The 19,502-nt window shown below is 33.4% G+C and overlaps 1 protein-coding gene across 1 annotated transcript in view; it reads right to left on the minus strand.

Moving 5' to 3' along the window:
- The window catches only part of FER (FER tyrosine kinase), a 434,848-nt gene that overhangs the window by 346,661 nt on the left and 68,685 nt on the right, over positions 1-19,502 (minus strand). The window contains 2 exon segments of the mRNA NM_001003141.1: positions 11,882-11,981; positions 17,938-18,111. Of these exon segments, the coding sequence (NP_001003141.1) occupies positions 11,882-11,981; positions 17,938-18,111 (274 nt within the window).

Raw genomic sequence — 19,502 nt, forward strand, 5'->3', positions numbered from 1 at the left:
TATGAACAAACTGCCTTTGCTCCAAAGGAATCCATTCACTTAGGGCCTAGATTCACCACCTCTTACCTCCTCAAGGGCACGGCTATAGCCATTCTTCCTTCATTCTGTGGCCTCATCAGCTTTTCCTTTCCTCCTAGAGCATTGTTATCAGCAAAAAAGCTGAAGTTGCTCTTAATCTTTAAAAATAAAAAATAAAAAAAAAAAACCTCCCTTAACTACTTTCAGTTACTTCCCTCTCTCTTTCCTTTACTGCAGAACTACTGAAATGATTTGTCTGTACCAGTGATCTCCACTTTCTTTCCTCTCTCTTTCTTAAATTCATCCCATTTTAGGCTTTTCCCTCTACTGCAATATTGAAACTGCTCTTTTCAAAGCCACCCATAACCGACACTTTACAAAATCCCAATCTTGGTCCTCACCTTATGTTTAAGCACTACTTAACCTAATGGATCTGCTATTCTTCCCTGAAATCCTTTCCTCCCCCATTTGGATTCCAGAATAACACAGTCTTTTGATTTTCCTTTTATCTTGGAGTTCTTTCAATTTCTTCCTCATTTCCCTGACTTCTTAATGTGGGGCTCAGTCTTGGGACTCTTCTCTTTTCTATCTTAATTAATACCCTTGGTAATGTCATCAAACAGCATGACTTTAAATACCTAATATTCAAGTTTATACTTTTACTCCAGACCTCTCCCAAGAATTTTCCAGAGCTAGAGATTCAAGTACAAACTTGATGTTTGTACTAAGATATCTAATAAGTACCTAAAAACCAAACTCCTGATCTTCACCTCCAAATCTGCTACTCCTACATTTTTCTCCATCTCAGCTAACAATAGTACCATCCTTCCAGTTGTTCAGGCCAAAAATCTTAAAATCATCCTTGATTTCTTTCTCTCACACACTACATCCATTCATCAGCAAATCCATTAGGCTCTATTTTCAATATATACATTCATGTATTCCATGTTTCTAAATATGCCTACAGTCTAAACTTATTTGTAATCCCAAAATCATTACACACAGTACTCTCCAGGCCAATTACAGATAGGCACATGCACAGAGTAGCAAAGGAGTCATTTGATATACATGTTCCCAAGTGAGGTCAAATAAAGCCATGTCTGCCTTTTTGTTTCAGCTCTCATACTGTGAGCTGTCCATTTTGCAGTCGGTTTAGCTCCACATTGACTACATTTTTGTGCTTAGTTGATGATTTTGCTGTTTAAAATGGCTAACCATAGTGCTCAAGTTCTGTCTAGTATTCTTATGACCAAGAAGGCTATAATGTACCTTCTAGAGAAAATACGCATATCAGATAGCTTTGTTTAGTAATGAGTTATAGCACTGTTGGCTTTGGGTTCAATGTTAACAAATCAACAAGGTGTCTTTAAACAAAAAGACATAAAACAAGATGATGTACTGGATCAGTCATGAAAAATGTCGTGACCTTGCTGATAGAAATCTAACCCTTTATGCTACATCCACCAAGGGTAATGAATCAGTACTCAGTTAATACTAATTTAGTGTTCAGAGTGATTTCACAGAATATAACCACTGAAGATAACAAGAATCAACTGTATATCCAGAAATTAACCTCTTTCTGTTACTACCACCCCAGGTCCAGGCAAGCATAAGCCCTTGCCTGGACTACTTCAATAGCCTGGAACCAATCTCTTTACTTCCATCCTCCTTCCACCCCTCATAATCTCAACAAGGCTGCCAGAGTTATCCTATTAAAATGTAAGTCAGTTCATGTCACTCTTCTGATCAAAACCCACCATGGCTTCCCATTTTATTCGGAGTAAAAGCCAAACTGTTTTAAAAGAATGACCAAAATCCTTCAAAATCTGGGTGTCCTTGCTATATGCCATCAGTCTTCCTCTCTGATTTCATCCCATACTCCATGTCTTTCTTTATTGGTCCCCCAGTTACAGTCACAAAAGTATTTGTACCACTTCTCAAATATGCCAGACATGATCCCCTCAAGGAGTTTGCTTTGGCTATTCCCTCTACCTGGAATACTCTTGGCCCAAGATAATTATACACTCCCCTTCCTCACTTCCTTCACCCTTCATTTATGGCTCTCTCCATGAAGCTTGACCCAATCATCCTACCAACATCCTATCCACCTACCATTTTTCATTTTTCTCCATAGTACTTATCACCATCTAATATACGTTTCACTTACTTGTTGAATTAATTAATTAACTTCTCTAAAATATAAGCCTGATAGAGGCAGGAATTGTTGTATGGTTTGTTATCTACAAGATTCCTAGTACAAATAATGATGCCTAGCACATAAAAAGAAAATACATAAATTGATATAGCTCTTACTATTAAAAAATAAATTTAGGCTTAAATAAAATTTTTAAAAAGTTAAAGTTATAGAAAAATTACAATTTTACCTTCTGCATCTGTTTATATCATCTTTCTAGTAATCAAGTCCAAAACTAATAGTGTTAAGGAGCTCACCTATAAAATATAGAGGAAAATCAGCAAAAGGATATCATTTCTTTTAATCTTTTTGTATGTGAAACTTAGCTTTGTTTATTCAATAAAACTAAGAAAAATAGGGACAAATTATTGTGCTTTCACTTTATTTTAATTTTAGGAAGTTATCTGCAGAATATAAATGAATCATGTAGCATATTCCATCACACATAATATTTCAGCATCTAATGAGAATATTATAACTGTCACTCCAATTTCTGCAACTTTAACCCAATGCAAATTAGATTAACAATGAAGAATGTCGTTACTCTTTATGACCTTGTAAAATTCCTATCATATTAAGCTCCATGCAATGAAAAGCATTCATGCCATAAGTAAGCTGCTGATATATCATGTATTAATACATAGGTCCAAAGAAAAAAAAAGGGGGAAAGAAAAGAAAAAGAGAAAACCTCTCATTTTCAAGCCATATCAATAGAAGTGATGATCAACAAACATTGCTTGAATTTGGCTTTTGGTCTTTACAAGTCCTGTATCCAAAATGGATTTCTTCCTTATGTTGACCTGAGAGGTAAATTTGAATTTCAGAACATTTGTCTACAGGACCTCCATATATCAGATTTTAATATTTAAAAATCTCCAAGACTTAGAGATTATTGAATAGGAAGGCCAGTTGCCATTCTTGCTGGACTGAAAATGAGAAAATCAACTAAAAGAGTCTTTAAAAAGTTTTACTCATTCTTTTTAATTTGGATTTATTTAAACATAAATTTAACCATCTGTCTCAAATCTGGACTCATTTCAAACTGGTTTTCATAATTAAAGTACTCTAAAGAGACAACTCAATGGATCTAATCAATTTTAATTGGCTATAAAATACCACAGAACTATTCATAATGTATGAAGAGGCAATTTAAGAAAATCTACTTCCCAATTACAGAAAAATTTACTTCTGAATAAGACTTGTAGCTAACACCCCACAGTTCTAGCAATAGGTATCCTCTTGTTCTCTCTGCACAGAATAAGTGAGGGCTTGTAAATAATCAAGGAGCTTACAAATCTCTTAGCATTCTGTTTTGTTTCCCATAAAGAAAGAAAATTTGAAGGAGAGTTTGTTTCCCTACTCTTGTTATAAAAGTGGGTGAAGAGAGCTCCTTCTAAACTTCACTAGACTGTTACGGGCATGTGTAATGTGGAGTAGCTCATCCTGTCTTCTTTTTCTTGAATATGATGTATGACAAATCAGAAGAATTGAGAATTCTACTCATATAAGAGAAACTCCCACAAACGTTATTGTGAGTATTTTGAGGATTGGTAAATGTAAAACTCTAGCATAATTCTAGTCACACAGAATCAATTAAATAGGCTATATAAAAATACGTAACTATGAGAGTTATTTTGAACACCTTTTCTGATACTTCAGTACATCTTCAAGCAAACTACAAAAGTTCAAAGCAGGGCAGCCCAGGTGGCTCAGTGGTTTAGCACCACCTTCAGCCCAGGGTGTGATCCTGAAGACCTAGGATCAAGTCCTGCGTTGGGCTTCTGGCTTGGGCCTGCTTCTCCCTCTGCCTGCTTCTCCCTCTGCCTATATCTCTGCTTCTCTCTCTATCTGTTCCTCGAATAAATAAATAAAATCTTTAAAAAAAATAAAAATAAAATAAATTAAAAGTTCGAATTAACACTGTATGTATTTGAACTCACTTAATTCAATACTGTATAGTAATACAGTGTTGCTTACATTTTATAAAATTACCACGCATTACATTTACTCTTAAAAATATATTTTTTAACTTTGGAAAAAAATGCTACATGTCATATGAACAAAGGGACTGCATATAGGTACACAGGTAAAGATCATATATATTTTTTTACAACATAAACAAGTGGAAGACTATAGTGAAATTTTAAAATCTGGCAAATGGGACACCTGAGTGGCTCAGCAGTTGAGTGTCTGCCTTTGGCTCAGGTCGTGATTCTGGAGTCCCGGGATCAAGTCCTGCATCAGGCTCCCTGCATGGAGCATGCTTCTCCCTCTGCCTGTATCTCTGCTTCTCTCTCTATGTGTCTTTCATGAATAAATAAATAAAATCTTTAAAAAAAAAGAAAACTATAAACTCTCAGATACAAGAGGCTCAAAAACCACAAACACAAGAAAAAAAAAACCTACAGCAATATACATCATGATCAAATTGCTTAAAACCAATGATAAAGAGAAAATCCTAAAAGCTACCAAAAGAAAAAAAAGGTGCAAAACAACAAAGATAAAGATTAGAGCAGATTTCTCTATGACATGATACATGATATGAACATCTTTACAGATCTAAACAGGAAAATAAAATGCCAAAATAGAATTCTATACCCAACAAAGATATACTTCAAAAACGAAGGTGAAATAATAACGTTTTCAAGCATTCAAAAACAAAGAACTTATTACCTACAGACTTACATTACAGGAAACAATAAGGTAAGTCATTCAGGCAAAAGTAAAATGATACCAGATGGAATACAAAATGCTAGAAAAAATAGCTAAATAGATAAATATCTGAGATGTTCCGTTGTAGTTTTAAAAATAACTGACTACTTAAACACACACAAAAATATTAACAAGGTAGGGTGGACTTTACAACATATGCAAAAGTAAAATATATTACAACGATAGCACACAGACCAGACGACTATACTAATGTAAGAGTCCCAGGTTAAAAGCAAAATGTCATAACAACACCTGAAGATATACTATGGTAAACTAAAGATAACAAAACAAAAAGTTATAGGTATTAAAGACAACAAAAGAGGTCAAAAGGAATCTTTTTTTTTTTTTAAAGATTTTATTTATTTATTCATCAAAGACACAGAGAGAAGCAGAGACACAGGCAGAGGTAGAAGCAGGCTCCACGCAGGGAGCTCGACGTGGGACTTGATCCCGGGTCTCCAGGGTCACACCCTGGGCCGAAGGCAGCACTAAACCACTAACCCACCAGGGCTGCCCAGTCTTTAAAAGGAATCTTAAGAAAATGTTTCAATTCATTCAAAAGAAGGCAGATAAAACAAAAAGGAGAAAAAAACAAAAAGTGAAACAAAGAGAAAACACACTGCAAGATCACAGGTTTAAACCTAGTATTATCAAAAGTCACATTAAATATAGTTTAATTATCCCCATTAAAAGGTAGAGATTAACAAGATAAAAAAGCATGACTTAACTATACAGTGTTTACAAGAAATGTAACTCAAAAACAAAGACTAAAACAGATAAAAGAATGAAAAAAATAATATATATGTACATATTAGTGTAAACACTAATCAAAGTAATGATGGAGTGGCTATGTTAATATCAGATAGAACAGACAATGCACCAAAGAATACTGCCAAGGATAAGAAAGACCATTTTATAATGATAAAGGGTCATGTCATGAAGTGGATACAATAATCTTAACTGTTTATTCACCTAGTAACAAATTTTCAAAATATATGAGGCAAAAAACTGACAACTACAAGAAGAAATAGACTATTAAACTAATCCACAATTACAGTGGGAGATTTCCATTGCCCTCTCTTAATCCTTAAAGAGACAGAAAATCAGTAAGAACGTTAAAAATAATAAGAAAAAAAACACAATCAGCTTACTGGACTAAGCTGACAATAGAGACCATTTCAACCAACAGCAGCAGACTATACATTCTCATCAAGTGTATATGAAACATTTATGAAAACAGAACGTACTGTGGGCCAGATAACATGTACACATAAATTTAAAGAAATGAACTCATAAAAAAATTATCAAATCAAAACAGAATTATAAATAAAAAAACATAAACATTGCTAGAAAAATGCCAAAAGTTTAGAAACTAAATCGCGTACTTTTAACCTACAAATCCAAGAAAAAAAACAAAAGGGAAATTAGAAAATATTTTTAATTGAATGAAAATGAAGATGGTGCATGAAAATTTTTGGAATGTTGCTAAAACAGTACATAGGAAAATTTACAGCCCAAAATGCTTGTATAGAAAAAAAGACAGTTCTCAAACCAATGATCTTAGCTTCCACATTAACATTTAAATTTTTCAAATGGTGCAAACTAAGCCTAAAACAAGCAGGACAGAAATAACAAATATTAGAGCAGGAATCAATTAAAAAGAAAGTAGAAAAATAGAAAAAAAAGCAATAAAGACAAAAGTGATCTTTGAGAAGATTAATAAAATTGATAAACCTCTACTCAGAATGATTATGAAAAAAGTAAAAAGACATAAAATACCAGTATTGAGAATGGGAAAGAGAAAGTCACCATAGATTCTACAAATTAAAAAGGTAAATAAGGAAATATTATGAACAATTTAATACCAATAAATTCAACAACTTCGGTAAAATGGACGTTTCCTTGAAGGACACAACCTACTGAAACTCAAAAAAAAACCAGATTAATAAAAAAAAAGAAACAGATTAATAGTCTGCTTTAATAAAAATAAATAAGTTTATAGTTTAAAAATCTTTGCCAAGAAGTAAAAAACAAAAACAAGCAGACCCAGATGGCTTCACAAGTGAATTCTAACAATATTTAAGAAAAATACCAAGTGAACACAAACCTTTCTAAAAAGTTGAACAGGAAAAAAAATAAAAAATAAAAAAATAAAAGGTTGAACAGGAAGTAACCATTCACAGAATAGCATTATCTTTATAATAAATTGAGGCAAAAATACAAGAAACAAAGATATAAACAAAAATTTTTTCGAAACTTAACCAACCATATCCAACAATATAAAAACTGATAATGCATCATAAGCAAGAGGAGTTTATCCCAAGAATGTGAGATTGGTATAATATTTGAAACATGAAAATCAAAGTAATTCATATCAAACAAAAAGAAGAAAAAAATATTTATCTTGATAGATACAAAGAAAAACATTTGACAAAATACATCTACTCTAAAACAGAAATAGAAAAGAACTTCAACCTGATAAAACTTTGAAACTATGACTAACTTAATACCTAATTTTGACTTTCCCCCTAAGTTCAGAAACAAGACAAAAACACCTTTGCTTCTTTCTACTTATATTCTACATTCTACTGGAGGTTCTAGCTAGGGCAATTAGGCAATAAAAATAAAAATATATCTAGATTGGAGAGGAAAAGATAAATTTTCTTTATTCAAAGACAATAGAAATTTGTAGGAGTTCTTTTGTGAAGTCATTTGCACATTTGCACATTTATGGATAAATGTGATGGAAAAATTTGCCAATATTTATAGGCATTATATCAAGACCTTGGTTCAGATACAAGCTTTGTAGATTCACAAAATTGTTTTATGGCTAAACGTAAACAAGTGCTCAACCAACTTAAAGTATACAGAATTTAATCTGCAATGGAAAAGGAAAACCTGTGCATTTTGTATTCAAGAGCTCATTATTCTATGCTGCTATCAAGAAAACTCTGAATTATTAATTTCAGCTTAATAGACTAAAATGATTTCAGGTGTTCTCAGTTTACATGTTATAAATAATAATCAATAGACTAATGTTCAAATTAGTTCAAGTCAATTTAAGACAAATATTTGCTTTCTCAGCACAGCACAAAGCAAAACAAGTTTAATATTCAAAATATATTACAAAAGAATAACAGAAATGCTACATTTATGTTGCAAATGAGTATTATATTTTACATTAGACAATATAAACTAATGTTCCTTTGGATAAAAGCTTTAATACTTAAAACTGGAAGTATTCTGAGTAATCCACACAGCAAGGGTCAGGAATTTGGAATTTCAGCATTAACCCAGCCTTCCTCCTGACCTCCTATAACTGCTAAACCTCCAGTTGCATTGTAACTGAGCCCTTGACTCTGAACCTACTCTCAAATCCAGAATTTTTTTTTCTAATGGTTTCATTTATTTATTCATGAGAGAGAGAGAGAGAGAGAGAGAGAGAGAGAGGCAGAGACACAGGCAGAGGGAGAAGCAGGCTCCCTGCAGGAAGCCCCTTGTGAGACTCAATCACAGGACCTCATTATCTTGCCCTGAGCAGAAGGCAGATGCTCAACCACTGAGCCACCCAGGCATTCCTCAAATTCAGAATTTAATCCTTAATTATAGGGAATTATTTTCAGGCCTCGTTTCCCCCAAAGCCTGTTTTCCCTAAAGTGTCTCTATCTGGAAGCTGTATGTCAGACTGGGATTTTAAGACCTCCTAATATCTATGGTTGCTAAAGCCATTGCCAAGGTATTCACTGTCAGTGCCCAGCAGTCCTTAGGAACCATTCCACAATGAGTCCGGTCTGGCCTAAACAGAAGAACCAGGATTCTGACATCTGCAAATGTTGGAAATTTTGCCACCACATCATCCTTATAACTTCACAAAAGAATGCCTATTTCCATGTTAAACATAAAATGCAGTCTGAGGGCAGCCCCAGTGGCTCAGCGGTTTAGTGCCGCCTTCAGCCTAGGGTGTGATCCTGAAGACCAGGGATCAAGTCCCACATCGGGCTCCCTGTATGGAACCTGCTTCTCCCTCTGCCTGTGTCTCTGCCTCTCTCTCTCTCTCTCTCTGTCTCTCATGAATAAATAAATTTTTAAAATTTTTAAAAAATAATAATAATTAAAAAATAAAATGCAGTCTGATAACAAAGTGTTCAAAAATATAATTTTATACCTTTTCACATAAACATGCATATAAAGATAGTTTTGATTATAGAAAGATAAATTTATGTATCTGTCATGTATTGAGAACAATTACATAAGAACTTATTTTAAAAACGTATTCTATAGGTTATAAATTGATTTAATGGCAGCAACCAAATTTTTGAAAATAGAATGACAACTTATTTTAAAAACGTATTCTATAGGTTACAAATTGATTTAATGGCAGCAACCAAATTTTTGAAAATAGAAAAATATCACTAATACCTTTGAAAGAAGAAATGTAAATTAATTCACATATTTTAATTTCATGAGATTCAGCCAAGTAGTATACTTCTTGGGACCAATTAAAATTATAATCTTCAAATTTTCTACTTGCCTTCCTACTATTACTACAACACTAAATTGTATTTTATCTACATTAAACGTAATAAAAAAGTAAACTATTATCTATGAAAAATATTTGATAAGTAAGCACTATGTACAAGAACTATTTAAAATTTTATTACGACATCAGAATTAGATTTCATTTTTTTAAACCAAATAAACTAATCATTAAAAAATGGATACCAAAGACCAGAGAGTAATTATTTCTTTTTTAACTAATCATTCTCCAACAGATATAAACCTAGTGTGAAATACTTAGCATAGCTGAATTACAATACAGTTGGATTACATCATCACTTGCTCTGGATGAATTTAAATATGGATATTTTTAATACAGGGCACTAATTTGAGAATGGTAGCCACGCATTAAGTAACAGACTTCATAAAATTAACAATTTTGACAGGTTGAATAGTAATGCTTAAAACAAAACTACTTCTAAACTACTCTTGATTTAGTAAGGGATCCCTTGCACATAAAGGGAATTTTGAAACGGAGTAAGACTTGTAGTTCATCAATTAGAATATCAACTACAAATGGGTAAGCTCCATGAATATCTGGGAAATGCTGCTTGAATTTCAATAACTTAAAAACAGCAAATGCTCAGTAAATATTTGATTATCTAAACCTTTCTTAAAATAATAAAGGAATAATAATTAGGTACATTAAATTTTGAAAAATCTATAAAATAATCATCCAGTGTTGGAACCTCTGACTCCAAAGTAGGTATATGATCTTTACACATACCATATTTTAAATTTTATCATTTCAATGATTTAAGATAATTACAGAAGCATTTCAAAAGATATGTTTACATTAATCAAGAGATCATGATCTCAAAATACTGGCTGGGGTACATGATAAATAAGTAACTAGAAATAAGAGAACTTTAAACACCAATTCATCTTCCCTAAAAAAGAAAATGTGTATGAAATGTGTATGTTTTGGAAGGAAAATAAGAGAACTTTAAACACCAATTCATCTTCCCTAAAAAAGAAAATGTGTATGTTTTGGAAGGAAAATAGAAGGAGAGGGAGAGCAAAAGAACGGGGAAGGACATCCAGAAGCAAGGGGAGGAAGCAAGCAGAGAACAGCCAGAGGAGGAAGAGTAGGGATGGAGACAAAGGAAAGAAGAAAGGGGAAGGAGAAATGCACCTCAATCAGTATTTCTTTTAGTCTACTGGGATTAACAACAGAAGCATGGTATTTCCATTGTGCAAGATATATTCAAATGTAAAGCTATTTATTTTGCTTACCTCCACAAAATAAGAATATATACATGAGACGTAAAAGACCAAGAGACAATATGTTAGTAAAAAGGTAAATGTAGGGATCCCTGGGTGGCGCAGCGGTTTGGCGCCTGCCTTTGGCCCAGGGCGCAATCCTGGAGACCCGGGATCGAATCCCACATCAGGCTCCCGGTGCATGGAGCCTGCTTCTCCCTCTGCCTATGTCTCTGCCTCTCTCTCTCTCTCTCTCTCTCTGTGTGTGTGACTATCATAAATAAATAAAAATTAAAATAAAATATTTTTTTAAAAAAAGGTAAATGTAAAAAGAAAAATAAGACAGAGCTGCTAATAAAGCTTATTATTTAGACAGTTACAAAATTCCTTTAAAAACCTCCAACTTTGGGCATCCCGGGTGGCTCAGCGGTTTAGTGCCTGCCTTCAGCCCAGGGCGAGATCCTGGAGACCTGGGATGGAGTCCCATCAGGCTCCCTGCAGGGAGCCTGCTTCTCCCTCTGCCTGTGTCTCTGCCTCTCTCTCTCTCTCTCTATCTCTCTCTCTTTTTCTCTGTCTCTCTCAGGAATAAATAAATAAATTTTTTAAAAAACCACCAACTTTTATAATTTAAAAAAATTTAAATATGAGGACTGTGTACTCACATTTAAAGACTCATAACCATAAATACTTGGTTAAAACATAAATAATACACATCTCTTTCTATTTGCTTCCAAAGGTTCTTATGAAAGTGTTAGGATGATATGGGCAAATAAAATTAAGCAATCAAAACAAAATAATGCTTTAAAATGATCTTGTATTTTAGTGGCTTTTAAATACCACAGGTAAAAATAAGGCTAAAAAAGGTGTCTAAACAAATACAACCTTATTTTTCTTATTTAATATTCAGTAATTAAATAAGTAAAGCTGATGCGAAAAGAAAATTTTGAACACTCTTTGCTTTCTATTACAAGTGCTACATAATTCCATTTAGTATAAACTACTCAAAAATATTTTACAGCATTTTAATAAAGCAAAAATATAAAAGGACTTATTAGATAATTTGACGATTAGTCTATTTTGATAATTTTAAAATGTGAATTGGTCCTAAGTGGAATCATTCTCCTACTTATAAAGACAACATTCAAATGATAAGAATAAAAATCACTAAAATAAACATTTTTCACAATTTTTTCATACCTTTAGCTAAAGCTTCTTTATATTTCTCTTTGGCAGAATTCATTTCTTTTATTAACTGTCTATAGCTGGATTTTAATTTCTCTAATTCTGTCTTTGTAACCTGTCAAGAAAAATAAAGAACACATTTTAAAAGCTTAAATTTACACTGCTAAGAATTTAAATCCAGAAGTACTACCTTATATTTTATTACTTACAGATCAGAGTTGCTCCTTAATATACATTATAGACAATATATTAAAAATCAGTTTAAAAAAATAAAAATAAAAATCAGTTTAGAAATCAATGATAAATTCAACAACATATGAAAAAAGAAAAAATATTTTTAGAAAAGTAAGTCAAGAAATAATGCTGCCATCATCTAAAGTTTAAAGATCAATAAATTAATATACTATGTATATAAATATTTACTCTAATAAAAAAGCTAATTTAGATATTCATTTTAATTATACAGAGTAACTTGGAGTTGTTCTAATTTACCAATTCTAATATGGGTATTTTTGATTTGGGTATTTGGGATATTATAATGTCACTTTAAAGATGTATCTAACAATCACTGTTGGCTACATACATAACAGTGGTCATTACATACATACATGAATTTGGTTATTATTTCTATGGAAAGACTAAACATGCAAATCTTTGATTCTATAGTCAAAACCCATTTAAATAGCATTTAAGGAAAAAACAGGGGTCTTAGATGGGATCTGAAAAACATCTAATGTACCTTTGAGAAGACTAAGAAATCAGGAGCATCAAAAACTTGCAAAAGGGGCATAAACAACTTAGAAGAATATTCGAGTCAACTTTTAACAAACTCGGCACTACCATTGTTCTTGACCGGAGGGTAACATTATATAAAAAAACGAAAATATCAATAAGCTATGATACAGACATAAATGAGTCTGAAGCATTCCTTAAAAAAAGAGAGAGAGAGAGAGAAAGAACTCAAGGGAGATCTGAGTGGCTTAACTGGTTGGGTGGCCAACTCTCGGTTTCAGCTCAGGTCATGATCTCAGTGTCCTGGGAGCAAGACCTGTGTCAGGCTCCACACTCAGTGAAGAGTCTGTTTGAGGGTTTTTTCTCCATCTCCCTCTCCCCCTCAACCTGTTCATTCTCTCTCTCTCTCTCTCAAATAATTAAATAAATCTTAAAAAAAAAACAAAGAAAATTCAGTAATTAACTTTGTTTAATGGACTTTATTTTTTAAAGATTGAGTTTCAGAGCAAAACTGAGTAGAAAATACAGAGGTTTCCCATATACTCATGCACAGTCATCCCCCCACTAAAGTGGTAAATTTGTTACAATAGATGAACTTGAGATGATACATCATTATCACCCAAAGTCCACAGTTTACATTAGGTTTTATTCCTGGTGGATTAAATCTATGGATTTAAACAAATATATAACAACATATATCCACCATTATAGTATTATACAAAGTAGTTTCACTGTCATAAAATCCTCTGGGCTCCACTTATTCATTCCTCTCTCTCCTAACCCCTGGCAACCACTGATCTTTTTATTGTCTCCATAGTTTGCCTTTTCCAGAATATCATACAGTTTAGCATCACACAGCATGTAGCCTTTTCAGAATGGTTTCTTTCACTTGGTAATAACGCATGTAAGTTTCCTCCATGTCTCTTTGTGGCTTAATAGCTCATTTATTTGAGCTATTCAATAATATTCCATATTCAATATTCTGTTCACAATTCTGGGTCTTTTGACACTTCATATAAATTGTAGAATGAGTCTGTCAATATCCACAAAATAACTTACTGGGTATTTTGATTGAGACTGTGTTAAATCTAAAGAGCAAGCTGGAAACAACTGGTATCTTGACAATACTGAGTCTTCTCATCCACAAACATGGGATACGTCTCCAATTAATACTTCTTTGACTTCTCTCATTGGAATTCAGTTGTTCTCCTCCTACAGATCTTGTATATATGTTGTTAGATTTATACCTAAGTGTTTCATTTTTGAGGTACTAATGAAAATGGCATTGTGTTTTTAATTTCATATTCCACAAGTTTATTGTTTGAGGTTTCCCATATACTCATGCACAAAAGCTATTTTATACCTATTTTAGTATATTAAATAGGTATATTTTATACCTATTGATGTATAGGAAACTGACTGACTGGGCAGCCTGGGTGGCTCAGCAGTTTAGTGCCTGCCTTCAGCCCACGGCATGATCCTGGAGACCTGGGATCAAGTCCCGCATCGGGCTCCCTGCATGGAGCCTGCTTCTCCTTCTGCCTGTGTCTCTGCCTCTCTCTGTGTGTGTCTCTCATGAATAAATAAATAAATAAAATCTTTAAAAAAAAAAAAAAAGGAAACTGACTTTTGTATGGTAACACTGTATCCTGTAACCTTGCCATAATCACTTATTAATTCCAAAGTTTTTTTTGTTGATTCTCTTAGGGCTTTCTACATAGACAGTTATGTCATCTATGAATGAATACAGCTTTATTTCTTTGTTCCCAATATGTATGTATTTTTTTTCTTGTCTTGTTGCATTGGCTAAGACTACAAGTACAATGTTAACAAGCAACAGCAAAATGAAATATCCTTGACTTGCTTCTGATCTTAGTGGGAAATTTTCGAGTTTCTTATCATTACACATGATGTTAGCTGTAGACTTTCTGTAGATATTCTTTAGCAAGTTGAGGAAGGATTCCTCTTTTCCTAGTTTACTCATTATGAATGAGTACTGGTTTTGTAAAATCATGTCAAGTGCTTTTCTGCTCAATTTTTGTTTGTTCAACCAAGTCTTATTTCACTTTTGAAGGAAAACTTCACAGGGTATAGAATTCTAGGATCATGCGGGTTTTTTCTCTCAAAACTTAAATATTTCATACCACTTCCCTGTCTACTTATTTCTTAGGAGAAGTCAGATATAATTCTTATATTTCTTTTATAACTAAGGTGCTTTTTACTCAGGCTTATTTCAGGATTCTTTTCTTTATCTTTGATTATCTGTAGTTTTAAATTGATATGCCTATGTGTAGTTTTTTGGTCATTTTTTCTGCTTGGTGTTCTCTGAGCTTCCTGGATTTGCTGTTTGGTGTCTGACACTAAGTTAGGGAAATTCTCAGTCATTATAATTTCAAGTATCTCTTCTGTTCCTTTCTTTCTTCTCCTTCAGGTATTCCCATAAATAACATAAAACATGTTATATCTTTTGTAGTTACCACATAGTTCTTAGATACTCTGTTCCTTTTTTTTTTTTAATACTTATTCTCTGCTTTTCAGTTCTGTAGATTTCTATTGATATATTCTCAATTTCAGAAATTCTTTCCTTGTGTCCAATCTCCTATTAAGCCCATGAAAGTCATTCTTCACTTTAGTACATTATCTTTGCTCTCTAAAATACTAGACAATGCTAGAATGCCAGAATGCTTTTTGTTTCTTTCTTAGGATTTCCATCTTTATGCTTCCATTACCCATCTGCTCTTTCATAATTGTTACGTTATCCATTACAGCCCCTAGCCTATTATTCATAGCTGTTTTAAGTTCCTGGTCTGATAATTCCAACATCCCTACTGTGTCTGGTTCCAATTGTGTATTTTTGCCTTTTGGGATCCCTTGTTATTTTTTCTTGATTGCTATGCAGGATATATCAGGTAAAAGAAACTGATTATATAGGACTTTACTAATGTGGTAATAGCTGTCAGAAAAGCTATTTTATACCTATTTTAGTATATTAAATAGGTATATTTTATACCTATTGATTCGATCTCAGGCTGTGCCTCTGGCTATGAACTTCACACATGTTCCTCAGCTGATGGGCCAATCCCCACTCAAAGAGAACAGGAGTTATGAATTTCCCTTCCCCCAGATTAGTTAGGTTAAGGGTAAATAGTTTCTCCTGAGAGCAGACTTTATTAAGAACGGAACGTGGGCAGCCCGGGTGGCTCAGTGGTTTAGCGCCACCTTCAGCCCAGGGTGTGATCCTGGGGACCAGGGATCGATCTCACATTGGGCTCCCTGCATGGAGCCTGCTTCTCCCTCTGCCTATGTCTCTGCCTCTCTCTCTCTGTCTCTCATGAATAAATAAATAAAATCTTAAAAAAAAAAAAAAAAAAAAGAACGGAACGCTTTGGCATATTCATTTGTCTGTCTCTCTAATTTAGGGGGAGCCATATGCCCTGTCACTTTTCAGTTTGTTCAATTTTTAACTCTTTGTTAGGATGGAGTGACAACTTCCAAACTTCTTATGTGCCACACTGGAAACTGAACTCTTAACTTCTGAAATTGCTAAAGAACCAATTCATTGTTCCCCAAACTGACTAACTGCAAAAAGCAAGCATTTATCCTGCTTCTTATATGTGACCTATATATCTCAGGGTTGCCAAACACTTGCCATAGGAAAAACTTTTTCTGAAAAATTACAGCTAACAATCACATTAGGAATGACAGAAGCAAAATATTGTCATTTTATAACAACTACCAAAATAATGGATCCAAGCAGCAAACACCAATTAGTTCTAAAAATTATTTGGTGAATGGCTGAAGGAAAACTTTTTTAATAGGTTGATCAGGCTCTCAGCACCGGAACCTAACAATCAAGTTTAACATCACAAAAGCTAAACAACATTACTTATCTCTGATATGGAAAAAATAAGAAGTCTATACTAGTACCTATAATGTGTTCTTGCCCAAAATAAATAGCCAGAATTTTCTCAAGTAGTTTACAGGAAAATTAAAGGATAAAGAAATATGTGAAATAACATCACAAAAATGCTAACAATAAAATAAAATTTAAATTCAGTTCTATAGAGCAAATTACCCAGTTTCTTCCACAAATAAATGGCATTTTTAAAAAGTTGGGGGGAGGTACCTATAGATTAAAAGAAAACTATTCAAATGCAATGTGTGAGCCATGTTTGGGTCATGATTCAAATGAATCAACTGTAAAATACAAATAAACAATCATTTGAGCATAGTCAGGATTTTTAATGATCCTAAGGAATTAATGTTATTTTTAGGTGGGTTAATGATAATATGGTTAACTTTTTTTTAATGAGTATTTATTTCAGCAATATAAACTAAAATGTTTATGGATAAAATGATACCTGAAATTTTCTTTAAAATGATTCAGTGTATTAGAAAAATTGGGTGAGTATACATTTAAAAAAAAAAAAAAAACTGGGCAGCCCAGGTGGCTCAGCAGTTTAGCACCGCCTTCAGCCCAGGGTGTGATCCTGGGGTCCTGGGATCAAGTCCCACGTCGGGCTTCCTACATGAAGCCTGTTTCTCCCTCTGCCTATGTCTCTGTCCCTCCCTCTCCCTCTCTCTCTCTCTCATGAATAAATAAATAAAATCTTTAAAAAAAACAAAAGAGGGATCCCTGGGTGGCTCAGCGGTGGGATCCCTGGGTGGCGCAGGGGTTTAGCGCCTGCCTTTGGCCCGGGGCGTGATCCTGGAGACCCGGGATCGAATCCCACGTTGGGCTCCCGGTGCATGGAGCCTGCTTCTCCCCCTGCCTGTGTCTCTGCCTCTCTCTCTCTCTCTCTCTCTCTGTGTGTGACTATCATAAATAAATAAAAATTAAAAAAAAAAAGAACCTTGACTATGTAGGTGGATCAGTCGATGGGAATTTGTCTTCTCTATTCTTTTGTACATTCGAAATTTCATAATAAAAATATTGTAAATAGTTATCCAGAAGGGACAAACTCTCAGTATAAATAAAGTAAAATTTTAAATATCCTAATTTACTTTGTCTAGGTTTTCTTTTTTATTACATGTAAAAATAAAAATAATAAAAACTAGAAGCTATTTCAGTAAGCAAAAAATAAAAATTCTAAGTGATAAGAAAGCACGGTATTATAGTTTAATTGGCAGCATTCTTTTTCTCTCAGAGTACATAAAGTAACAGTACATCTTATAATCAATCATGTTTTATATTCAATAAGAATATTACTTACTAGAGACACCAAAACTTATTAATCATAAAATGATGACTAAACAATTTTTAAAAACAAACAAGATAAAATATGTCAGTGAATTTAAAAATCATATTTAAAAAAGAACTCCAGAGTAGAAGGACAAACCTTGATCATTTCCGCCTCTATCTGCTGATGAACACCTATAAAACTTTTCTTCACCTGCTGCTTGTCTTTGATCATCATGGTGAGCCTGTGTAAGGGTCCAGAATTTAGGTCCTCTGCATGTGTCTTCATGATTCTGCTAAGTTGTTCTGTTTGCTGAATCATAAGTAGCCAAGACTTTAAAAAAAAAAAAAAAAAAAAAAGTAAAATTAGCAGCTGTATTAAACATTTCCATTTTACTGTGCTTTAAGTATTCAGGAATTTTAAATACTTCATTTTACACAAATTATTATATTAATATAAAAATGCCAGGTTTCTGGCAATCGTGCAATGAGCTATGAATGGTTCATATTTAACATCTTCAAGTACAAATACTTCAAAATTCAGTAATCAGACTATGTAATGTTCTACAAAAGGGATTAAGGCTTTTTTAGAGTCCACACTTGCAATGTTCATTTTACCACTTCTTGTCTGTCAACATACTGATATAAAGCTTCTGCCTACACCATGTTACTGCCTCAGTAAGGTCACCATTTCCTAGTGGTCAAATGCAACAGAAATTTAACCATTTTTACTTGTACCATTTGATCTGATCCTGCTGACTCAATTCTTCCTGAAATTCTTCTTTTTCAGTTTGCATGGCTTCTCATATTCCAACATACCAACTTGTCTTCTCCTCTTCCTAAAAATCCCTTCTCGATCTTTGTACCTGCTTTGCTTTTGTTGCTTATGTCTTAAATACTGGTAATGTCTGGATTTCTTTCCATTCTCATTTCTTAGCATATACCATTAGTTCTCAATGGTTTTTCCAGCACATTTCATTAAAGCAGACATATGTAATGGCGGATTTGGGACAAGTGGGTATATGAATACTCCTGGAAGAACAAGTCATTTGTTATTAGACATTCTAGTTTCTAGATACTAAAAAAAGTAACTGAGGAATACTCTTCACTAAAGGTCTTCAAAATTCTATTTAGAAACAATTATTGGAGATATATCATGGTCATGTAAGATCCATTTTAAAGATTAAAAAATTAACAAGGTATGATTTTAGATATTTACTGAAGATTAGAATAATTTTCTATGCCATTACTTTTGACCTGTGAATGAACAGAATTATTCTTCATCTGTTAATGTTCCAATATAATCCTAAATTAAAATCGAATGAGCACCAAATAAAAATAATAGCCTAAAGGAAGCAAATTCTTAGTCATAATAAGAAATTATCAGGGTCTAACTTGATAATCTTGTTTTGGTACACTGTAATGTACATTTTTTAAAAGTTATACCTTGAGGACATTTGTTTAGGGAGAAGGACCATTTGTAGTTGTGGAATGCTATTATGAACATGGAATAAAATGTGGCCTATGAATTCATCATACTTACTTTCAAATTAAAAAATCTAACTACTAATGTGCTTTAAATACCACAAAGCATTAAAATATAAAATTTAGGGGATCCCTGGGTGGCTCAGCAGTTTGGCACCTGCCTTCAGCCCAGGGCGTAATCCTGGAGTCCCGGGATTGAGTCCCACGTTGGGCTCCTTGCATTGAGCCTGCTTATCTCTC

Source organism: Canis lupus, chromosome 3 (genome assembly GCF_011100685.1).
Source record: "Canis lupus familiaris isolate Mischka breed German Shepherd chromosome 3, alternate assembly UU_Cfam_GSD_1.0, whole genome shotgun sequence".
In the NCBI taxonomy this organism is placed as follows: domain Eukaryota; kingdom Metazoa; phylum Chordata; class Mammalia; order Carnivora; family Canidae; genus Canis; species Canis lupus.